The 18328-nt window shown below is 36.1% G+C and overlaps 1 protein-coding gene across 1 annotated transcript in view; it reads left to right on the top strand.

The window, feature by feature from the left end:
- The window catches only part of LOC150097913 (TBCC domain-containing protein 1-like), a 349586-nt gene that overhangs the window by 9329 nt on the left and 321929 nt on the right, over nucleotides 1-18328 (top strand). Inside the window, exon 2 of the mRNA XM_090406629.1 lies at nucleotides 3594-3652. Within this exon, the coding sequence (XP_090262755.1) occupies nucleotides 3594-3652 (59 nt within the window). The remainder of the gene's footprint in view (nucleotides 1-3593; nucleotides 3653-18328) is intronic.

Below are 18328 nucleotides of genomic sequence, written 5' to 3'. Positions count from 1 at the left end.
AATATATCTACCAGTGTGCTTGGGTTTTCTGTTAACAAATAATGTCAGAGATCCATCAGGCTGACATGTAATTACAGAGGCTCTCTAGGAAGGGGAGATTATTGTCATTTTCTTTTTCTAATATGAACTGGATCCATTTACAATTTGGCATAATATCACATTTTGTTTATGAATTTTAGGAAAAAAAAAAAAAAAAAATATATATATATATACACACACACATATATATACACAGGTGGGGATCTAGAATTGTATGGTTTTAGTTTATTAGTAACTTCAACAGGCCAGTAGGTGACTTTTTTAAGGAGTCTGTGAAGTGATCTGATCGACCTGCCTTCCCTAAGACTATGACCCTACCGATATACAGATCAGATCACTTCGCAGTCTCCTTAAAAGGTCACCTCCTGGCATGTTGAGGTTATTATTTTTATGATTATATAATGGTTTCTCCATGGAGTCAGGACTCATCAAGGGAGACCCCTCTATTGACACATTAGCCATTATTCACACAATACCTATCATACCGCTCCTTAAACTCATTCACAAAGTGCTCACAACCATCTGTGGCAATGCATTCCACTCATTTATCACCCTCCAAGCAAAAAATCTAGTTCTAACACTCTTGTTAACCACACTTTTACACAATTTCCGAGAGTGACCTCTCATTCTCTCCCCTCCTGCACTGTACTGAAAAACGTTATCCATGTCAATCCTATAAAATCCTTTAATACTTTATATGGTTCCATCACATTATTAATAAACTTAAACCATGTAATTCTTTCTAGATCTCCCCCTCCCATATTTATGGACTACCTAAATTCATAAACAGAATGTGCCATTATGCCCAATTGTAAACGCCATTGCTTCACCCACATACAAATTAGCTAAATATTTAGCAAAAGTGCTTTTCCAATATACAGGCAACACCCCTCACACAAAAAAAAAAAAAAAAAACTTCACCCAACTTTAAAGCCAGTATAGAAAATCTCACCCTCCATCATTCTGACATTATTGTCAGTTTCTATATATCCTCTCTGTTCACCACTGTCCCACTTAAAGACACATTAGACCTTATTCAAATTAATTCAAATTAAAAATTCAAACTGTTTAAGTTCACTATGAACTCTGGCTATTTTGTTTGGATTTGGCAAGGAAAATTCTACAAACAAATAGAGGGGACAGCCATGGGCTCTTCACTTTCTCCTTCTCTGGCTAATTTTTTCATGAAAACAGTTGAAGAGAAAGCTCTTAACTCTGCCCCATACAGATCCACTGTTTTGGTTATGCTTTGTTGATGATGGGGTCTCCATTTGGCCTCATGGCCTGGATGCTCTCAACATATTTTTAACACACCAAAACAATCAGCATCCCAGGATCCAGTTCATATTAGAAAGAGACAATGACAACAGTCTGCCCTTCCTAGATACTTTAATTACATACTAACTGGATTTATCCCTGGCATTCTGTTTACAGAAAACTCAAACACTCAAATATATTAATAAACGGTCACATCATTCCTCCTACCAGCAGTATGGAATTATTAAAACTTTATGTAACAGAGCTAATTTAATTTAGTTAACTAATTTAACTAAATTAATTAATTAAGTTTAGATAATTATTATTATTAGGTGACACCTCCAGAGAGAGTCCAGACTCATCAAGGGAGGGCACCTATTAAACAACTCTTCATTTCTACTACTTAATCCACCAACTACAGCAAACTGCTACTACCATCATCATCTATACCAATGCAATCTACTGCCCACCACCACTAGTATTTTTTGTCTGTAAATTGTGTCTGTTCTTAAGGCTGATTTGTCTGTATGTGGGATGAAAAACTTGAGTTTCCAGGAGAAAAACCCTACCTTCTCCACTGAACTTGACCATCTTCACAAAACCTTCTTAGCCAATGGTCATAATTCCTATCGTATTCAAAAAATATTAAAACTTCAAACCCACACATCCTCTCCCCTTTTCCAGAACAGAGACTATTCCAAAGCTATCACTATTCCATATATCCAAGGCAGAACTAAAAGACTAACAAAAATTAAAAAAAAAAAAAAAAAATCTTTTAACTACATGTAGATCGTATAAAAAATTATCATCCCTTATCTGCTCGCCACAGTCCCTAGACCTAAATGGTGTGCACCAGCTCTCTTGTAATTGTAAACTATCCTGCTATTGCCAAACAGACAGTACAGCCAACATCAAAATTGCTGAACTTAAAGGACTATATCTATTTCCATCACTACAGCCATTCAGAACTTGCTGACCTTGTTTTAGACCCTTACCATAGAATATGCTGGAAAAAAGTTTCTCTACTCCATTACAACAAATATAAATACAAAAGACTTTTCCTTGAATCTGCTTCTGCCTTTAGAAACTACCCTAACCTTAACAAATTTGGCTGCATGAAACTGCCCCAAATTTGGGAAGCTCTCATCCTCTGCACATCAGTCCAGCAGTCAAGGACACCCAATTTAGCCCACTGGAGGGCACTATTTAGTTGACATGCTTCATCTTCATTAGTTACTGTAGTGCCTCTGTGCACATATCTTATGTTTTTGTTCGCTGGTAATGCCAGTTTCACTTTACTGAATTATTGGAAGTATTAATTAAACTAATTTTAGTTAATATATTAGTCCACATCGTGATTTCCTTAAAAATACAGCTCTTTGATCTGTATAGATCTATCCAGTCTTGGAATACTGCTCTCACTTTTGAGATGATGTATTTAAATCCTCTCTAAAATTATTGATTGGGTTTAGAGATAGTGAGGTTATTTTTTCTCTTTATAAGGGTTTAATAAGACTGCATCTAGACTGTGTAATGTGTAAGATTGTTGAAGGGTGTGATTAACAAGAGGTGTTAGGAGTACAATTTTTTTCTTGGAACTTGCTAATCAAAAAGTCGGAGGTTTGAATTCTGCATAATGTCTGAATGTATGCAGTATTTTAAATTGATGTTAAAAGTTTTTTACCTTGGTTCTGCTATACATTAAAGATACCAAGAAATTATATACGTGGTTTTAATCCTTTACCCAAGGAAGCAAAACAATGTTCAGCATGTGATTTCACATCCAAAACTTTGTTTTGCTTCCTTGTGTAAATGATTAAAACGAGCATGTAATTTCTTGGTATCTTTTAATGTATTTTAAATGAAATTTCCCTATTAACTTTTATGGGTGATCTTCATTGTGCATTAGAAGTATCTTTGATGAACATCAAGAAAATGAAAGTACCATCATCCATTTAAGGACTGAACTTTGCACATTTTGAAAACTTTAATGCCTTAAATTGATATTTGTATATTATATTATATTATATTTGGTATTCTAATTGGGTAAATGAAAAGATTTCCTGTCATCTCTCCCCTTTGTTTCTCCTTTTCTTTTTCAGAGTCTTACTAGAATCTTGTGTAAATGCACTTTCAGTATAAAGAAAAAATGATTATTTAGCAGCTAGGCATAGTAACAAGGTTTAATAATAAAGACTAATGTGTGTTGTTATCTGCATTTAATATTTTAACTTTGTTTTTACTCCCTTAGAGGAATAAAAGACAACAAACGATTTGCATTTTTATTTTGTTTTTAGTACTTGAAGAGGATTATAAGCTATCATAAAAACAGAAGTAAGAACTTTGCCTTTTTAAGGTAATGAAAAAAAAATGTGCATATGTATGTATGTATATATATATATTAATTGAGGTATTCTTTTCCTTACTTAATTTCATCTTTTGTTTAGATAAATAATAAGTTGCCTATTATTCAATTATTTTAATAATCTATTATTTGGTCCAGAGATAATTCTTGGACCTTTAGTTGTCATTTGACATGTATAATGCTATGCATTAAGGGAAGGGTCACTCCCAGATAGATATCGAGGGCTTTTTTAGATTTGAACTTGAGTTTAAATTTCATGCCATTTGGTAATATTTCTGTACATCAACATCTTTTAAGAAAGGCCAGCCTGATTAATTCTCTAGACCAATGGTTCTTAACCTTCTCAAAGTTACAGAACAGAACACTTTTGATTATAAGAAAAATTTGGGGAACACCAAAAGCATAAGGATCATAAAACTAATAATAAAAATATTCATGGATTTGCCTTTTATAAAAATGGGACTTATTTTAATGCAATACTTAAGCTTGTCTGCTTTTGCAGATCTCAGCAATATCAGGTCTAATGTGATATAGTTACCCTCATCTCTTTGTCTATATTAGCAAGTCTTTCATGCTTTTTAATTTTTATATTGCTTAATATTGAGAAACCAAGCTCACACAAATGTGATGTTGAAATCTGTAAAAAAAATTTCAGTGCCCTTGTGGAGAGAGCTGGGCATTCGACTTGAACAAAAATCCAAAATTCCTCAAGAGTTATTCCAGAGAATTTTCATTTTTAGAGTACGATCCATTGACAAGGTAACAAATTGTTCTTCTTGTAACAAAAATTCACAACTCGATATATTAACTGTGCCAATTGGATTTCATATCCAGTCATACTTATGTGTATTTGAGGAAGGAAATATTGTTAAATGTTCTATTATACCAGAAATAATTTCCTCAACATTTTTATTATGGAGCGAAGGAAACATATCGACTGTATATTTTTCTGATATGCAGTTTTTCCGAAGATATACTTTTTTTTCTGAAGAGCCGACAATTTGTCAGTGGATGTCAAAATATTTTCATTTTTCCCTTGGATACTTCTATTAACGCTATTTAAGTATGCCATTTTTATTTAGTTTTAATTAAATATGCCATTTTAGCACACCAAATATCATTTTGAAAACATTTTACAAAAGCATCTGTACCTTCATTTTGAAAAGGCCAATAATTCATTCTTAAGTTCTAAAATTTGGAATAGCAGTTTACCCCTGGATAACCATCTTATTTCAGTGTGCAAAAGCAAAGATTCGTACTTGGCTTCCATAAATATGCAAAGTTTTTTAAAAAGGTATGCTTTTAAAGGTCTTGACTTGATGTAATTTACCATATTCACAACTCTGTGCAAAAAAACTGTTTAGATATAATATTTGGGTTTATTTTCTTTGCAAGGGTAATAAATCCTTTAATGGAGCCTACCGTTGGAGCACTGTCCATACAAATTCCTACACACAGCTCCCATGAAATTTTAACATTTTCTAAATATGACTTAATAGAGTCAAAAACATATCTTGTTCTGTTGTACATTCGGCAAGTTCTCTGCAGCATAGAAATTGATTCAGTATTTCGTTTTCATTAATGAAACGAACAAATCCTAGTATATGAGCTTTACTGCTAATGTCAGTTGACTTGTCAATTTTTAAAGCATATTGTTGTTTGGAAAGTTTATTGGTAGCTGCAAACACATGACCTATAAACGATATTCTATTGGTTTAGAAGTCAATGTGCACAGCAGTGTTCAGCTGTTAGGATCCAGAGTAGACAATTACACTCAGAACGTGTCATGTGACATCTTTCACCAGCGGAACACTTGTAATCAGTTTACGGAACACAAGCGTTCCAGGGAACACCAGTTAAGAACCACTGCTCTAGACAAAGTTTCAATTTATCATCATGTTTTGCCTTGCAAGCTATATATTTACCATGAATAATCATACTGCTTGTGTCAAGGTTTAAGTGCTAGGAGAAACTCATGTTAGAGGCTTAATGGAATAAAACAGCACTGAGAAAGGATTATAAATGTTAAAAAAGTTTAATTTTCTTGACCATAAAGCTCTGGAATGACTTTTAATGGGATTATATTGATCAAGTGCATATAATAAACAACTATGTTATACCAACTAGTTTCACCAACTAAGGCTGTTGGCATCTTCAGGGTACATAACTGATGTAAGGGCACTAAAAAGTAAAAAAACTGTTACAAACTATAATCAACCGATTCCAATTATATTAGACAAAAAACAGAGCGCGTACAATACATGCATAGAGCGTGCATGATCTCACTTGTTGTTATTTAGGAACGTTCTATAGTTGGCACTGTAATTCAGTTCTGGTGAGTTCAGAGATTCTAATAAGGGTCTTCCAGATCACAGGCAAGATTAGTCCTTGGTTCCTGTTAAGGTTTTGTATACAGCGGGTAACTGCTGTGGCCTCTTTAAAAATTCGGGAGTGGAAGTCTTCCTCTGTAAAGAATTGCACTTCTATCTCACACTATGGTATGGTTCGTTCTTGAGAAATGAAAAGCTAACCCCGATTTTTCTTCTCTGTTATTATTGACATTACCTATGTGTTCTTTTTGCCTAATTTCAAGGCTCCTTGAAGTTTGCCCGATGTAATTCAAGCCGCACAAGCAGGGTATGTTTGTAAACTCCAGCATATTTGGAGAAAGGATGGCTATCTTTTGGAGATATTAAGAATTGCCTAATCGTTTCTGTAGGTTTAAAGGCCACTCTTATTTTATGTGGTCTAAGGAGTCTTGCAATCTTATTTGAAACTGTCCCTAAGTATGGAATGACAATGGTAGAAATATAACGTATGTCATCTCGTTGTCTTTGTTGGGGTTCAGAGAAAGTATCTTGTAAAAGAGTTTGAGGAAATCCATTCATGGTAAGGTTGGTAGATATCAGGGATAGTTCTTCCTGGAGGTCTTGTTGATCTGTTGTAAGGAGAGAGGCACAGTTCTTCAGCATGTGAACAATACTAAGTTTCTGAGAAATGTGGTGGGAGGAAGTGAAATGTAAATAATGTCCTGCATTGGTAGGTTTGTGGTAAACTGAGAGGTTGGTACCACCATTCGTAAGCTTCTTAATTAAAGAGTGAAATGATAATTGGTTATCTTTTTCAAGTTCCAGAGTGAATTTCATTGTGCGGTGTAAAGACTTGATCTTGTTAAGAAAGTTGAACAGGTCCTTTTTTTGTGTGGTTCCAAACAATAAAGATATCTACCACATATCTCCACCATACTGTGGGGTTAGGGTCTGTTTCAGATAAGATTTTACTTTCAAAATCCTCCATAAAGAGAGCACAAGATGGAGAGAGGGGGGCTACCCATTGCAAGGCCAGTCAATTGCTGATATATGGTTTTATTCCATACGAAAAAGTTTGATGTTAAACAATGATGAACGGAGAAGACATTACATTCATTAGAAACAAGACATTACTTCTGAGATAATAAAATAACATTAAATGTTATTTTATTATCCCAAGACCCCATGGAGTCACAGACTCATCTAGGTGGTCCCTTTTGTTATACATGCAGCTCATCATCTCGTGTCTTAAACACATTCAAATTCTCAAATTCTCTGTAGGCAATGCGCACTCTCAGGCAATGCATTCCAATCATTCACAACTCTCCATGCAAAAAACCTGCTTCTCATTCCCCTGCTCCCATCTCCTTATACAGTAGTGAACAAATTAATCCTAACAAGCTGAATTTTCTTCAAGTTTTTGGTTTGCAATAGTGTTGTGCATTTTTAATAGTGTAAACAAGTTTCCATTCATATTGTTTTATTCATTTTGTGTAGCTATAAAATGGATACATCTCCAAGAAAGCATTCAAAAATATGTTCTCTTTCTCAGCACACATCCATGACTCAAATGCAAATTGTCAATGAGTGTGGTATTGGTTCAGATGCTGTTAATCCAATTTTAAAGAGGTTTAGGGAGGCAGGTACCTTTTTTTCCTGACAGAAAAGGAAAACTGTAGGCAAAAAAGGGAAACCACACTTACTCAAGATCATTCACTAGTTAGGAAAAGCAAAATGAATCCAAGATTGTCTGCTATAGACTTAAATAGAGACTTGGCAGCTAGTGGAATTAATGTTTCTGACATGACACTCTGTCGAATATTGTTGGAAGCAGGAAAGACTATACACAGATCAAAAGAAACAACTGTTGATGAAGGCTATGCAGAAAAAGACACTCCAGTGGAAAAAATTGTACAAAGATTGGACTGGTGAGAAGTGGAAAAAGGTCATACTTTCAGATGAGAGCCATTTCTTTTTACAAGGAGAGCGAGTACTCTGTTCACAAATCAGCAGCTGAGAAGAGTTCTCCCACCTTCAAGCTCCTAAACATCCAGCTAAAAAAGATGTTCTTGGGTTGTTTTACACATGACAGTCCATGATCACTTGTGCCTGTTGAAGGTATGACAAAAACTGACCAGTTTATAAAAATATTTCCTACAGATCTAGAAAGACAAAGAACTCATCTTTCAATAGGATCTCTCTCTCTCCATGCCACACTTCAAAAAAAGTGAATGAGTTCCTCAAAAATCACAACAGTGATTTTCTCACTGGCCTAATCAGTGCCTTATACAATTGAATCAGAATCTTCTTAAGTCAGTATCCTCTTCTCCATCATTCCTAGTATTGGTTGTGTTGTCCTCTAAATTTCTGATCCTTATTCATCATCGCCCTAATATCACTTATTTCCTCCACCTCCAAATATATATTTCCTTTAAGAGTAAATTCCACATCCCATCTTTCTTTCCATATTTTAAAACCTTACATTTTGCAACATTGAACTGGCATCCCCCACCCCTGTGGCCATTCACTCAGTCTATTCAAGTCTTCTTGTAAGGTCACAACATCTGCTCTACTCCTCATAGTTCATTCCAACTTTGCATCATCTGCAAACCAAACAGCTGTATATCCCCATTCAATTCTTCCCAAATATTATTAACATACAGGTTAAAGAGCAATGACTAAAACAGACTCCTGATGCACACCACTAGTGACTTTCCTCTTCTGGGATATTGTTCCCCTATACACAACTATTTGTGATTCTTATTTGACAGCCAGTGTCCAATCCAGTGCACTAGTCTAATAATTAATCCCATTTGCTCTAGTTTGACTATCAACTTGTCATACAGTAATCTATCAAATGCCTTTGCAAAGTCTAAAGTATACTACTGTGTTTCCATCTCCTGCATCCAGTGCTGCTGCCTTATTGTAATAAGTGAGCAAATTAAACCTTACCTCCCTTTAGCAAATCCATGCTGTATATCAAAGATAATACCACTGTTCTCAACCCAATTCTGGATCCTGATTCTCACCAGTCTTTTCACAACACTTGACACAGATTGGGTCTATAATTTGATGCTTGATTTCTGTCACCTCCAGAAGTGGTACAATCTTGCCTTCCTTTCACTCCTTTGGAACCTGACATCCAGTGTCAAAGCAGATGTCAACTCCCTGGTACGTTACTTGAAAATACACAGTGATATATCATCAAGTCTCACAGCCTTGTTATCAAGTTTGCTTAATTCCCCATATTCTCATTCCCCAGTCTCTCCTCCTCATCATCCACTGCTCTCAAACTCTCCATGATGTCACATTCACAAGGATGAAATACCATTATGAACTGTTCATTAAATATCTGAACTATATCCTCTGCATCAGTTGTCCTTATACCATTTTCTCCAATCAGGCCATCTTACCATAATTGTTCTTATTTTTGCTGGCTACATATCGAAAGAATTCCCTGCGATTTTTTTGGCTTCATTAGCTAACTGCTCCTCATACTGAACTTTTGCTACCCTTACCAACTGAATCACTCTTCTTATCTGTTCTTTCTATTCTTCATGGAATTGATTATTGCCATTCCTCTCGTGTTGCCTCCATAATGCCTTTTTTCTCTGTATTGCATGCTTAATTTTGTCATTCATCCAGTTCACACTTACTTTATTTAATCTTCTGATCTTTGGAATACATTTAGACATTGCTTCTACTAGATAGTTCTTGAATATCACCCAAGCAGCATTGATCTCCTTTCCACCCAACTTCTCATTTCATGTTACAGCTTCCAGCTGTCTCCTGAGCTTGTCGTAATCACCAGCCTTGTGGTTCCACATATGTTCTTTCCTCACAAAAGTCCTCGCATGGCTGGCAATCTCCCAGGTAATCACTTCATGGTAACTCTCACCAATTGGAGGGATATTTGACACCTCATTTATAATAACATCATCTGATGAGATCAAATCCAAGCCCCTCAATCCTCATGTGCCCTCTTTTACATCCTGTCAGAAGTAGTTGGCCCTCTAAAACTCAAGAAACTCATTTTCTTTATTTCCCCTCATCCTTTACTATCTCATCATCCCAATCTATATTACTGCAATTGTATGGACATAACTGTTTTTCTATTAATAGCACTCAACCTCCCTTTTTATCCTTTCTGTCTTCACGAAATACATCATACCCTCCTGTCTCTATTCCTGTCAAAATGTCATCCTTATCCAACCGTGTCTCACTTATTCCAACAATTTTTGCGTGAACAAACTCAATCAATGCAACTATTTCATGTCCCTTTTCTGATACTTCTGGCATTTGTATACAAACATAAGAGCTCATTCCTGGATCTGTAACTAGTTTCACTGATACCACATGTGACTTCTCCATACTTTCCTCAAACTATTTCTTTTTCTCCTTACTCTTCCCAAAATCCTCTTCAAATCCAATTGTTTTCCCTATCCCAGGTCATTCCCTTCCCTTTTTGTCTATACACACATTCACATCGTCTTGGAGCATCAGCCTTTTTCATGCTGTGTTTCCCTGTCCACCTTGAGTCTCCTTATTCAGTTATGTAAGAAATGTGATTTGTCACTCTTATACAGTTCAGTTCTACCTTCAAACTAATTCCACACATTAACAAACTGCACTCCTTTCTCTTCACACATTTCTGCTAACATATCATTAATAATTCTTGCTCTCCACCTCATCACTGTCATACCTGGACAGTTCACTGACTACCTTTCCTACCACACTATTATCTCTTATCCTTCTCAACAACCTTCTAATATCCAGTCTTACATTCTCCTTGTCCTCAGTCAAGTCATTTGTTCCTACTACCACTACCAACTCCTTTACTTGCTTAGTCCTCATATCCAACACCTCAATCACTATTCATTTTACCTCCAGGAAAACAAACCTTGTGCATCTTCTTGTTTACCATACCTCTAATATTCAAACTGCAATACAACACCACTCGCAGGTCTTTTGTTACTATTTTCATTCCGACATCATTTGTTTTCATCTTCTTCCCTCTTCCATACATATCTGGAATTATCTTCATTCACTCTGCATCTGCCTAATCTCTTACCTTATCTTCACCAACTCAGCTTTCAAATCTTGTGTTCTTTTTTCGTTATCATTCACTTTCGCTGTTTCATTGCCAGTCACATACACTTGTTTGTCGTCAGTCTGGCTCGTGACCTTACCGTTAACTGCACTTTGTATTTCATCATCATCATCATCAAATTCCTGCCATGTACCCTCAAGGGGTGTACAGGATATGACAGTACTACATGAAAAAATTACATCATTACTAACTTCCTATCTACAATTTTCCTCCAAATCAGTCTGTTACTTGTCAAGACTCCAACATTATCAGATCTTATATTTCTATCGTCTAAGGCACTTTGTACCGTATCAATCCACCTATTTCTTGGTCTTCCTCTGAGTCATTTTCCTGCCAACCTGGCAGAGAACACTTGTTTTGCTAATCTTTCCTCTCCCATTCTATTTAAGTGACCATACCACCTGAGATTAGCTCTGCTAACGCATTCCTGGATGCTGACAATGTCAAGTTCTTTCCTAATATCCTCATTTTTAATATGATATTGCCATTGATGCCATCTGTTCATGCCTCTAACCTTTCTCAGGACTCTCATATCTGCGGTCTCTAGTCTTTGGTCAAGTGTTTTACTTCTGACTGAGCTCTCAGATTCATAAGTTAAAATTGGTTTGAACACAGTCTTGTATACAGCTAATTTAGTGTTCCGACTAATTTCTTTCTTATTCCATATGAATTTATTAAATTGACTTCCCACGATACCAGCTTTGCTGATTCTGTTGTCTATTTCTATATTTAGTTTACCATCTTCAGTAAAAATTGTGCCTAAGTAGCTGAAATGTTTTACTTGTTCCACAGGTTCTCCATTCACAACACAGTTGACATTTTCAATGATTCTGCCTATTTTCATTGTCTTTGTCTTTTTATTGCTGACCTTCATACCATATCTATTACAACAGCTATTCAATTTAGTCAGAGAATCTTGCAGACTTGTAGCAGATTTATTTAGAAGTATAACATCATCCGCATAAAGCAAAGAGCTGACATTAACATCTCCAATTTTGATATCAGGTTTAATACCACATTCCTTCATAATATGATCCATATAGATAATGAATAACAGAGGGGATAATGTACATCCTTGTCTCACACCAGATTTAACATTAAACCATCTTCCTGTACTTCCTTCAATTCTAACTGCTGACTCACAACTCAAATAAAGACTAAGTATTGCTTGATATAATGCCCCATTGACACCATATAACTGCAGCGTATTGAATAGCTTCTCTCTTGGCACCTTGTCATATGCCTTTTCCAAATCGACAAAACTTAAATACACATCTTTGTTATATTCCCATGCTTTCTCGACTATTTGTCGTAAAGTGAAGATCTGATCCTGACAGCCTCTATTTGGCCTGAATCCAGCTTGTTCTTCACCAAGCTTTTCTTCCACAGTTCTTCTCAACCGTTTCTCAAGTATACTTGCATAGATCTTGCCAGGAACACTCAGTAGGGAAATACCTCTGTAATTCTCACATTCAGTTTTATTTCCCTTTTTATATATGGGTACTATGAGAGCTCTATTCCAATCATCGGGAATTCGTCCCTCTGTCCAGGCTTTCTGAACTATGCAGTGCAGCCACTGTAAGACTCTTATACCACCATACTTCAGCATTTCTGGTCGAATATCATCTACTCCTGCTGCCTTTCCACATTTCAAGCCTTTGATGGCTTTTTCTACTTCAAGTATGGATATGTATTCCTGACTGCATGCCTGGTCCGTGTTTTTTATCACTGTGCTGTCATCACTGCTTGTTTCATTTAGCAGTTTTTCAAAGTAATTACTCCATACTTCAAGGATATCTTTTTCTCCTGTTTTCATTTCACCTTTATCATCTCTAATTCCTTTTACAGCACTCTGACCTCCATTCCTAAGCTTCTTCAACAACCTCCAGAATATTTTGCCACCTTCGTGATATTTATTTTCTATATTCTTGCCAAAGTCCTCCCATGACTTTTGTTTAGCTAGTTTTACACACTGTTTAGCTTTCTTACATTTGTCTCTGTATTCTGTAAGAGTAAAAGCTGACTTATTTGCCAGGAACTTTTGATAAGCTTTCTTCTTTTCCTTCACTGCCTCTTTAACTTCCTGTGTCCACCAGGGAGTTCTGATTTTTTTATCCTTGCACACAACCTCACCACATGCCTCTCTGGCAGAATCAATCAATGTTTCCTTCAGAGTTTGCCACTGAATCTCCAAGGTTTGATTCCTGTTCTCAAACTCTTTCATTTTCTTTTCAATAATATTTCTGTATTTTAGTCGACAGTTCACATCTGAGAGCTGCCCAACTTTTATTCGCTTTAAAACTTTCTTACATGTTATCCTTTTCAATATGAAATTCAATTTTATCCTGCTCAAGACTAAATAGTGATCACTTCCAATTTCAAATCCTCTGTACACTCTGGTGTCCTGCACCAGGGAGAAAACTTCATTATCAACAATAACATAGTCAATGAGACTTTTCTTATTCCTAGCCTCTTCTCTCCATGTGAATTTGTGCACATTTTTATGTTGGAACATGGTGTTAGTAATAACCAGTCCATGTCCTGAGCAGAAATCCAACAGATATTTGCCATTATTATTAGCTTTGCTCTTTTCTCCAAATTTTCCCAAAATATTTTTGTATGTCTCACAATCATTTCCTACTCTACTATTTAGATCCCCAACAAGGACCAACTTTTCCTTTTTCATTGTGTCAGTTGCTTTTTCTAAAGCCTCAAAAAATTCCTCCACTTCTACCTTAGTAGAACCTTCTGTGGGACCATAGGCACAAATAAGTCTCATTGTCCAGTTCCCCATTCTCATATTTGCCCACATTACTCTACTTGAGACTGACTGCCATTCAAGAAGATTAGCGTCGTATTTTGTGTTGAATACTATGGCTACTCCTTCTTTTCCTTGATTGTCATTGCCTGAATATAACATTTTGTATTTATTGCTCAGAAAGATCTCACCAGTTTTGGTCTTTTTTGTTTCAGTCACCCCTATTATGTCGATCTGGTACTTATCTAATTCCTCAGCTAGCTCCATTTCTTTGCCATTCAGGCTTCTTACGTTGATAGTACCGATCTTTAACTCTGGTGATGTTGAGTTGGGGTTTGTTTTCAGATTTGTTCCAGTAGCTGACTTTTCGCTGTTCGCCCTGGTTCCCTGGCGAAAACAAGGGGGGCCTTGTTTAACCAGGCAACGCCCCAGCCGGCATTAAATTTTGTCATGTTGTTCCATCATTTTTTATTTTGGTTTAACCAATAAGAATACAATTTGGTCGGCTAAATCCCAAATTGCCAGCCCATCCTCGTTCGTTCAGTATCAAAGTAGATACCCAACAGGGTGCACCACGAGAAGGTGAGGATTGGACATTAGGTCAGAAGCCCTAGTCGGTTCTCCGCATTCCTTTAAAGGCTATGTGGAGGTCTCCTCTCAGTTATACAGCTTTGACCCTTAAGCACCCCCACTTTGTATTTTGACATCATTATTACCCACTTTATATCATTAATTTCACCCTGTTGTTTAATGTTGCATAAATTATCACCTGCTTTATCGTCATTCAAACTTTTTTCTGTGTTATTTCCACACACTTTCTGAACATTGACACAATCTTCAACTGCCATGTTCCCTACTTGTGTTTAAACTCATATTTAAGGAAGCCTTATAACCCATAAGTGCAATATCAGAATATTGCACTTCCTTCAAACCCACACTCTTTCTTTTCTCTTATTCAGTCTCTCCACATAAACATCCACTCTCTCCATACATAAATACTACACTCACAGCACCGTACCATCTTTGAAAAATCTATACTGTCTGTTATTTGCCTTTCACCTCCATGTTGTATCAGTGCACTAAATTGGACAATTTTGTAAACAAGCTTAACTTAACTTAAAACTCAACTTTTCACACATAACTTTGCAAACAAACAAGCACTCAATTCTACCCCAAGTCTTACACATAAACATACTCTTCTTTACACTTTATTAGGAGCTTTCTTTACACCTTCCAATGAAATGCCACCTAGCATATCGAATTTATCTATTAATCAATTATTTAATTCTTCCAATATTTCATCTTAGTCACTGAGACATCGTCAAGGAAAACAATATGAGATTTGTAACACACACAAATTAAGTGAAAGACGAATGACTAGAGTCTTAACTAGGTGGGGTCCTCTGTGGGTGGCCTAGGATGTAAACTGGGATCTTGAAGTATTAGTGTTGCCCATATTTTGGAAAGTTGAATGTAGTCATGTTTATTTAAATTAGGCTGATTTCTGAGTGCAGCTGCAGATTCCAAAATATACTTCTTCTCTTCTAAATTTACGGTGTTGGAGCATGATGGTCTTTTCCAGTTGATTCTATGATGTGTATCTAAAGCATGATCCACAAGGCCTGATTGGCCTTGTGGACCATGTAAAAAAATACATCTGCAGTAATGACTGCAGATGTATTTTTTTTTTTGTGTTCTTCCATGTGGATGTTGGTTGATCTTTGTTTGTTCTTAGTAGGCCAACTTGCAGGAACAGAGCACTTTATATACTCCAGGAACTGAGAGGAGGGAGCTGATCTTTAATAGAACATACAAGGGTAGCAAGCTTTTGGTGGGGCTTGAAAGCCACACAGAGGTTGTATTTACGATTCTGGCTTTTTTTTTTCTGAAATGTCTTGGACACAGGGGATGAAGATAGCATTACTAAAATCTTCCTGAAGAGAAGGTCGACGGTTGAGAGAACTGATTCATTTTTTTGATACTGTAGGAACTGCTCTCAGAAATCAGCACAATTTAAATAAATATGGTTGCATTAAACTCTCTGAAATATGAGAAACAGTTTTGAGATCTTAGTATTGTGTTTGTATTAAACTCTCATATCGTACTCCCCAATTATGTTTCAGTGACTGAGACAAAATATCAAAGAATTAAATAACATTTTTAATCCTTTCTCAGAGCTGTTTCATTCCAATTAACCTCTAACATGAATTTCTCCCAGCATTTAAGCCTTAACTCATGGATTGCTTCTATTACTTTTGAAAGTGGTCTACAAAACAGTTTGAATATCATTTCTCTAGACTATCCCAACTAAATATACAAGTTAACCACGGCCGTAGTTGAAGTAGACCACTGGATTCTGTACACCGCCCTCCTCTTAGACTCAACAGTTCCATACATCATATTCTTTTACTGTTAGCCATCCACTCTCTCATTCATGGCACAAGTATACTTTTTCATACCATCCATTTGAACTTGCATATGTAATCCTGTTAAATGCCTTTGCAAAATCAATGGCTTTTTTGTATATTATATTGCCACCTAAAAAGCATAGACCTCGAGGTAGTAGATGACCTAGTGAAACACCACAACCATCCTGTTTATTAGAGGCATGAAGTGGCTATTGCCATGTTTCATTGCTAAAGGATCATTTGTTGTCCCCTTACATGTGGCAACTTTCCTGCACATGCTCTTTACACCAGTTATTGAACAAGGGAGCTGGTACTTCTTCCATTTGACAGTATGGCCCAAAAGCAGTTTCTGCAGGCTTCCTACAGGCTAGTACACGACACTGAACCTGTTGGTTAATATTTCGTCAGATTTCCCAATCATCTGGTGAATAATCCTGCTGTTGCTTAGTCTGTTAGCTTGTGCCTGGAAAGAGAGACCAAGTAGCATGCAGGAACAGTGTTGATGTCATGATTGAATGATTGGGATCTCATTACCCTCCCCCGGTGTGAAAATTGTGTCCACAAGTCTTTCATTCTATTGCATGTACCTACTCTATAATTTTTTTTTCAATATTCTAACCTAAAAAACAGCATAGATATTATAGTGTTATAAAGTAAAAAAAAAAAAAAAATCTGTCACAAAAAATATCAAAAATACAATAAAAAACTGCAATAAAAACATAACTTTTACCATTTTCTGGCGACCTGGCTTAATACCAATATCAATGTAATCTGACACATGCATCCAAAAATATAATTTCTTATTCATCAATGAACCTCAACTGGCATCCTCTATGATGACTACAGCTCTCATATACATCATGCATGATGTATTCTATAAGAAGGATGAAACATATTCTTTTGTCAGGTCTGATAATTCATACCAAAATTATCAGATCTAGAATCTCCATCCTATGATCTGCTTTGGCTTAACCTGGTGTTAGTAAGGTGGGGGTGTCACAGACCCCAAACATATAGAAAGAAGTAACTGTGACTCTGCCACCTTACTAATGCCAGGTTAAGATTTCCTTGATTCATTTTGTTGCCTTCATTTGCTGCCTTTACCGCTCTCCTAAGTCTGATGCTTATACTGATGGTTTTGATTATCTCTCTCTAAGTTGATCACATGCAGTCTTATCACCCAGCAGCAAGATAATTTTACTTGGAGATTTCAATGTCTAAAGTCCTGACTGGCTTCTCTGACTTCATAAATCAAGCTGGAAGAGAAGCTGAATTGTTTGCTATCAGTAATGATCAAATGCAAATTGTTACCCTACCTAACAGAATTACAGATAATCCTCATTATCCGGATACCTTAGACCTTTTCTTAATTGGCTCTCCCTTCATATACACTGTAGATGTTAGCTCTCCTCTTCCCAATCTACTGTCAGATTGGGAAGAGGAGAGTCTTGTCCATGTTTATTTTGCAATAGATTGTCCTTTTCCCAGACAATCTGGGAAAAGGGCAACCTTATATCTTGTGACACTAAATTGGGATTTTTTATTTAACACTAAATAGGGTTACATTTGGGATTTTGTCTTATCCATGGTCTGATAATGACTCCCTGTCTACTGATGTAAGCACTTGCTCTGATCTAATAACTGAAATTATTTTTTGCTGAGATGAGTACCTTTATTCTCCATTCCACTCAAAATTCCCAGCCCTTATGAATGATTAAGCAACTTGGGCTCATAAACTTTTTTTATTTATTAAAATGTAGTATTAATCTGACATGTTTCACTGTCTTTATTACTCTTAGGAATATATTTAATGCAAACAAAAAAAATTCAAACATTTCCAACAGCTGTTATTTTTATAAATTGAAAAATATTGGATTGATAGTTTCATTGGAGGTTATGAATGTTACATACACTAATTAATGACTTCCAGATGTCATGAAGTATAATTCCTTGGATTCTGTTTAATGGGTCATGTGAACGAATGACCTTGGAAGACTCCTTGAACAATCTGATGAAAGCATTTTCTTCTCTTCAATCTGTAAGGAAAGGAGGAAGCTCTCTACTGTGCAATGTTCTGCAAGG

The sequence above is a fragment of the Typopeltis vanoorti genome, chromosome 16 (genome assembly GCF_054136105.1).
Source record: "Typopeltis vanoorti isolate ZY-2024b chromosome 16, IOZ_Tvanoo_1.0, whole genome shotgun sequence".
NCBI lineage: Eukaryota > Metazoa > Arthropoda > Arachnida > Uropygi > Thelyphonidae > Typopeltis > Typopeltis vanoorti.
The sequence above is the reverse complement of the archived record's forward strand: the minus strand, read 5'-3'. Positions and strand labels throughout refer to the sequence as shown.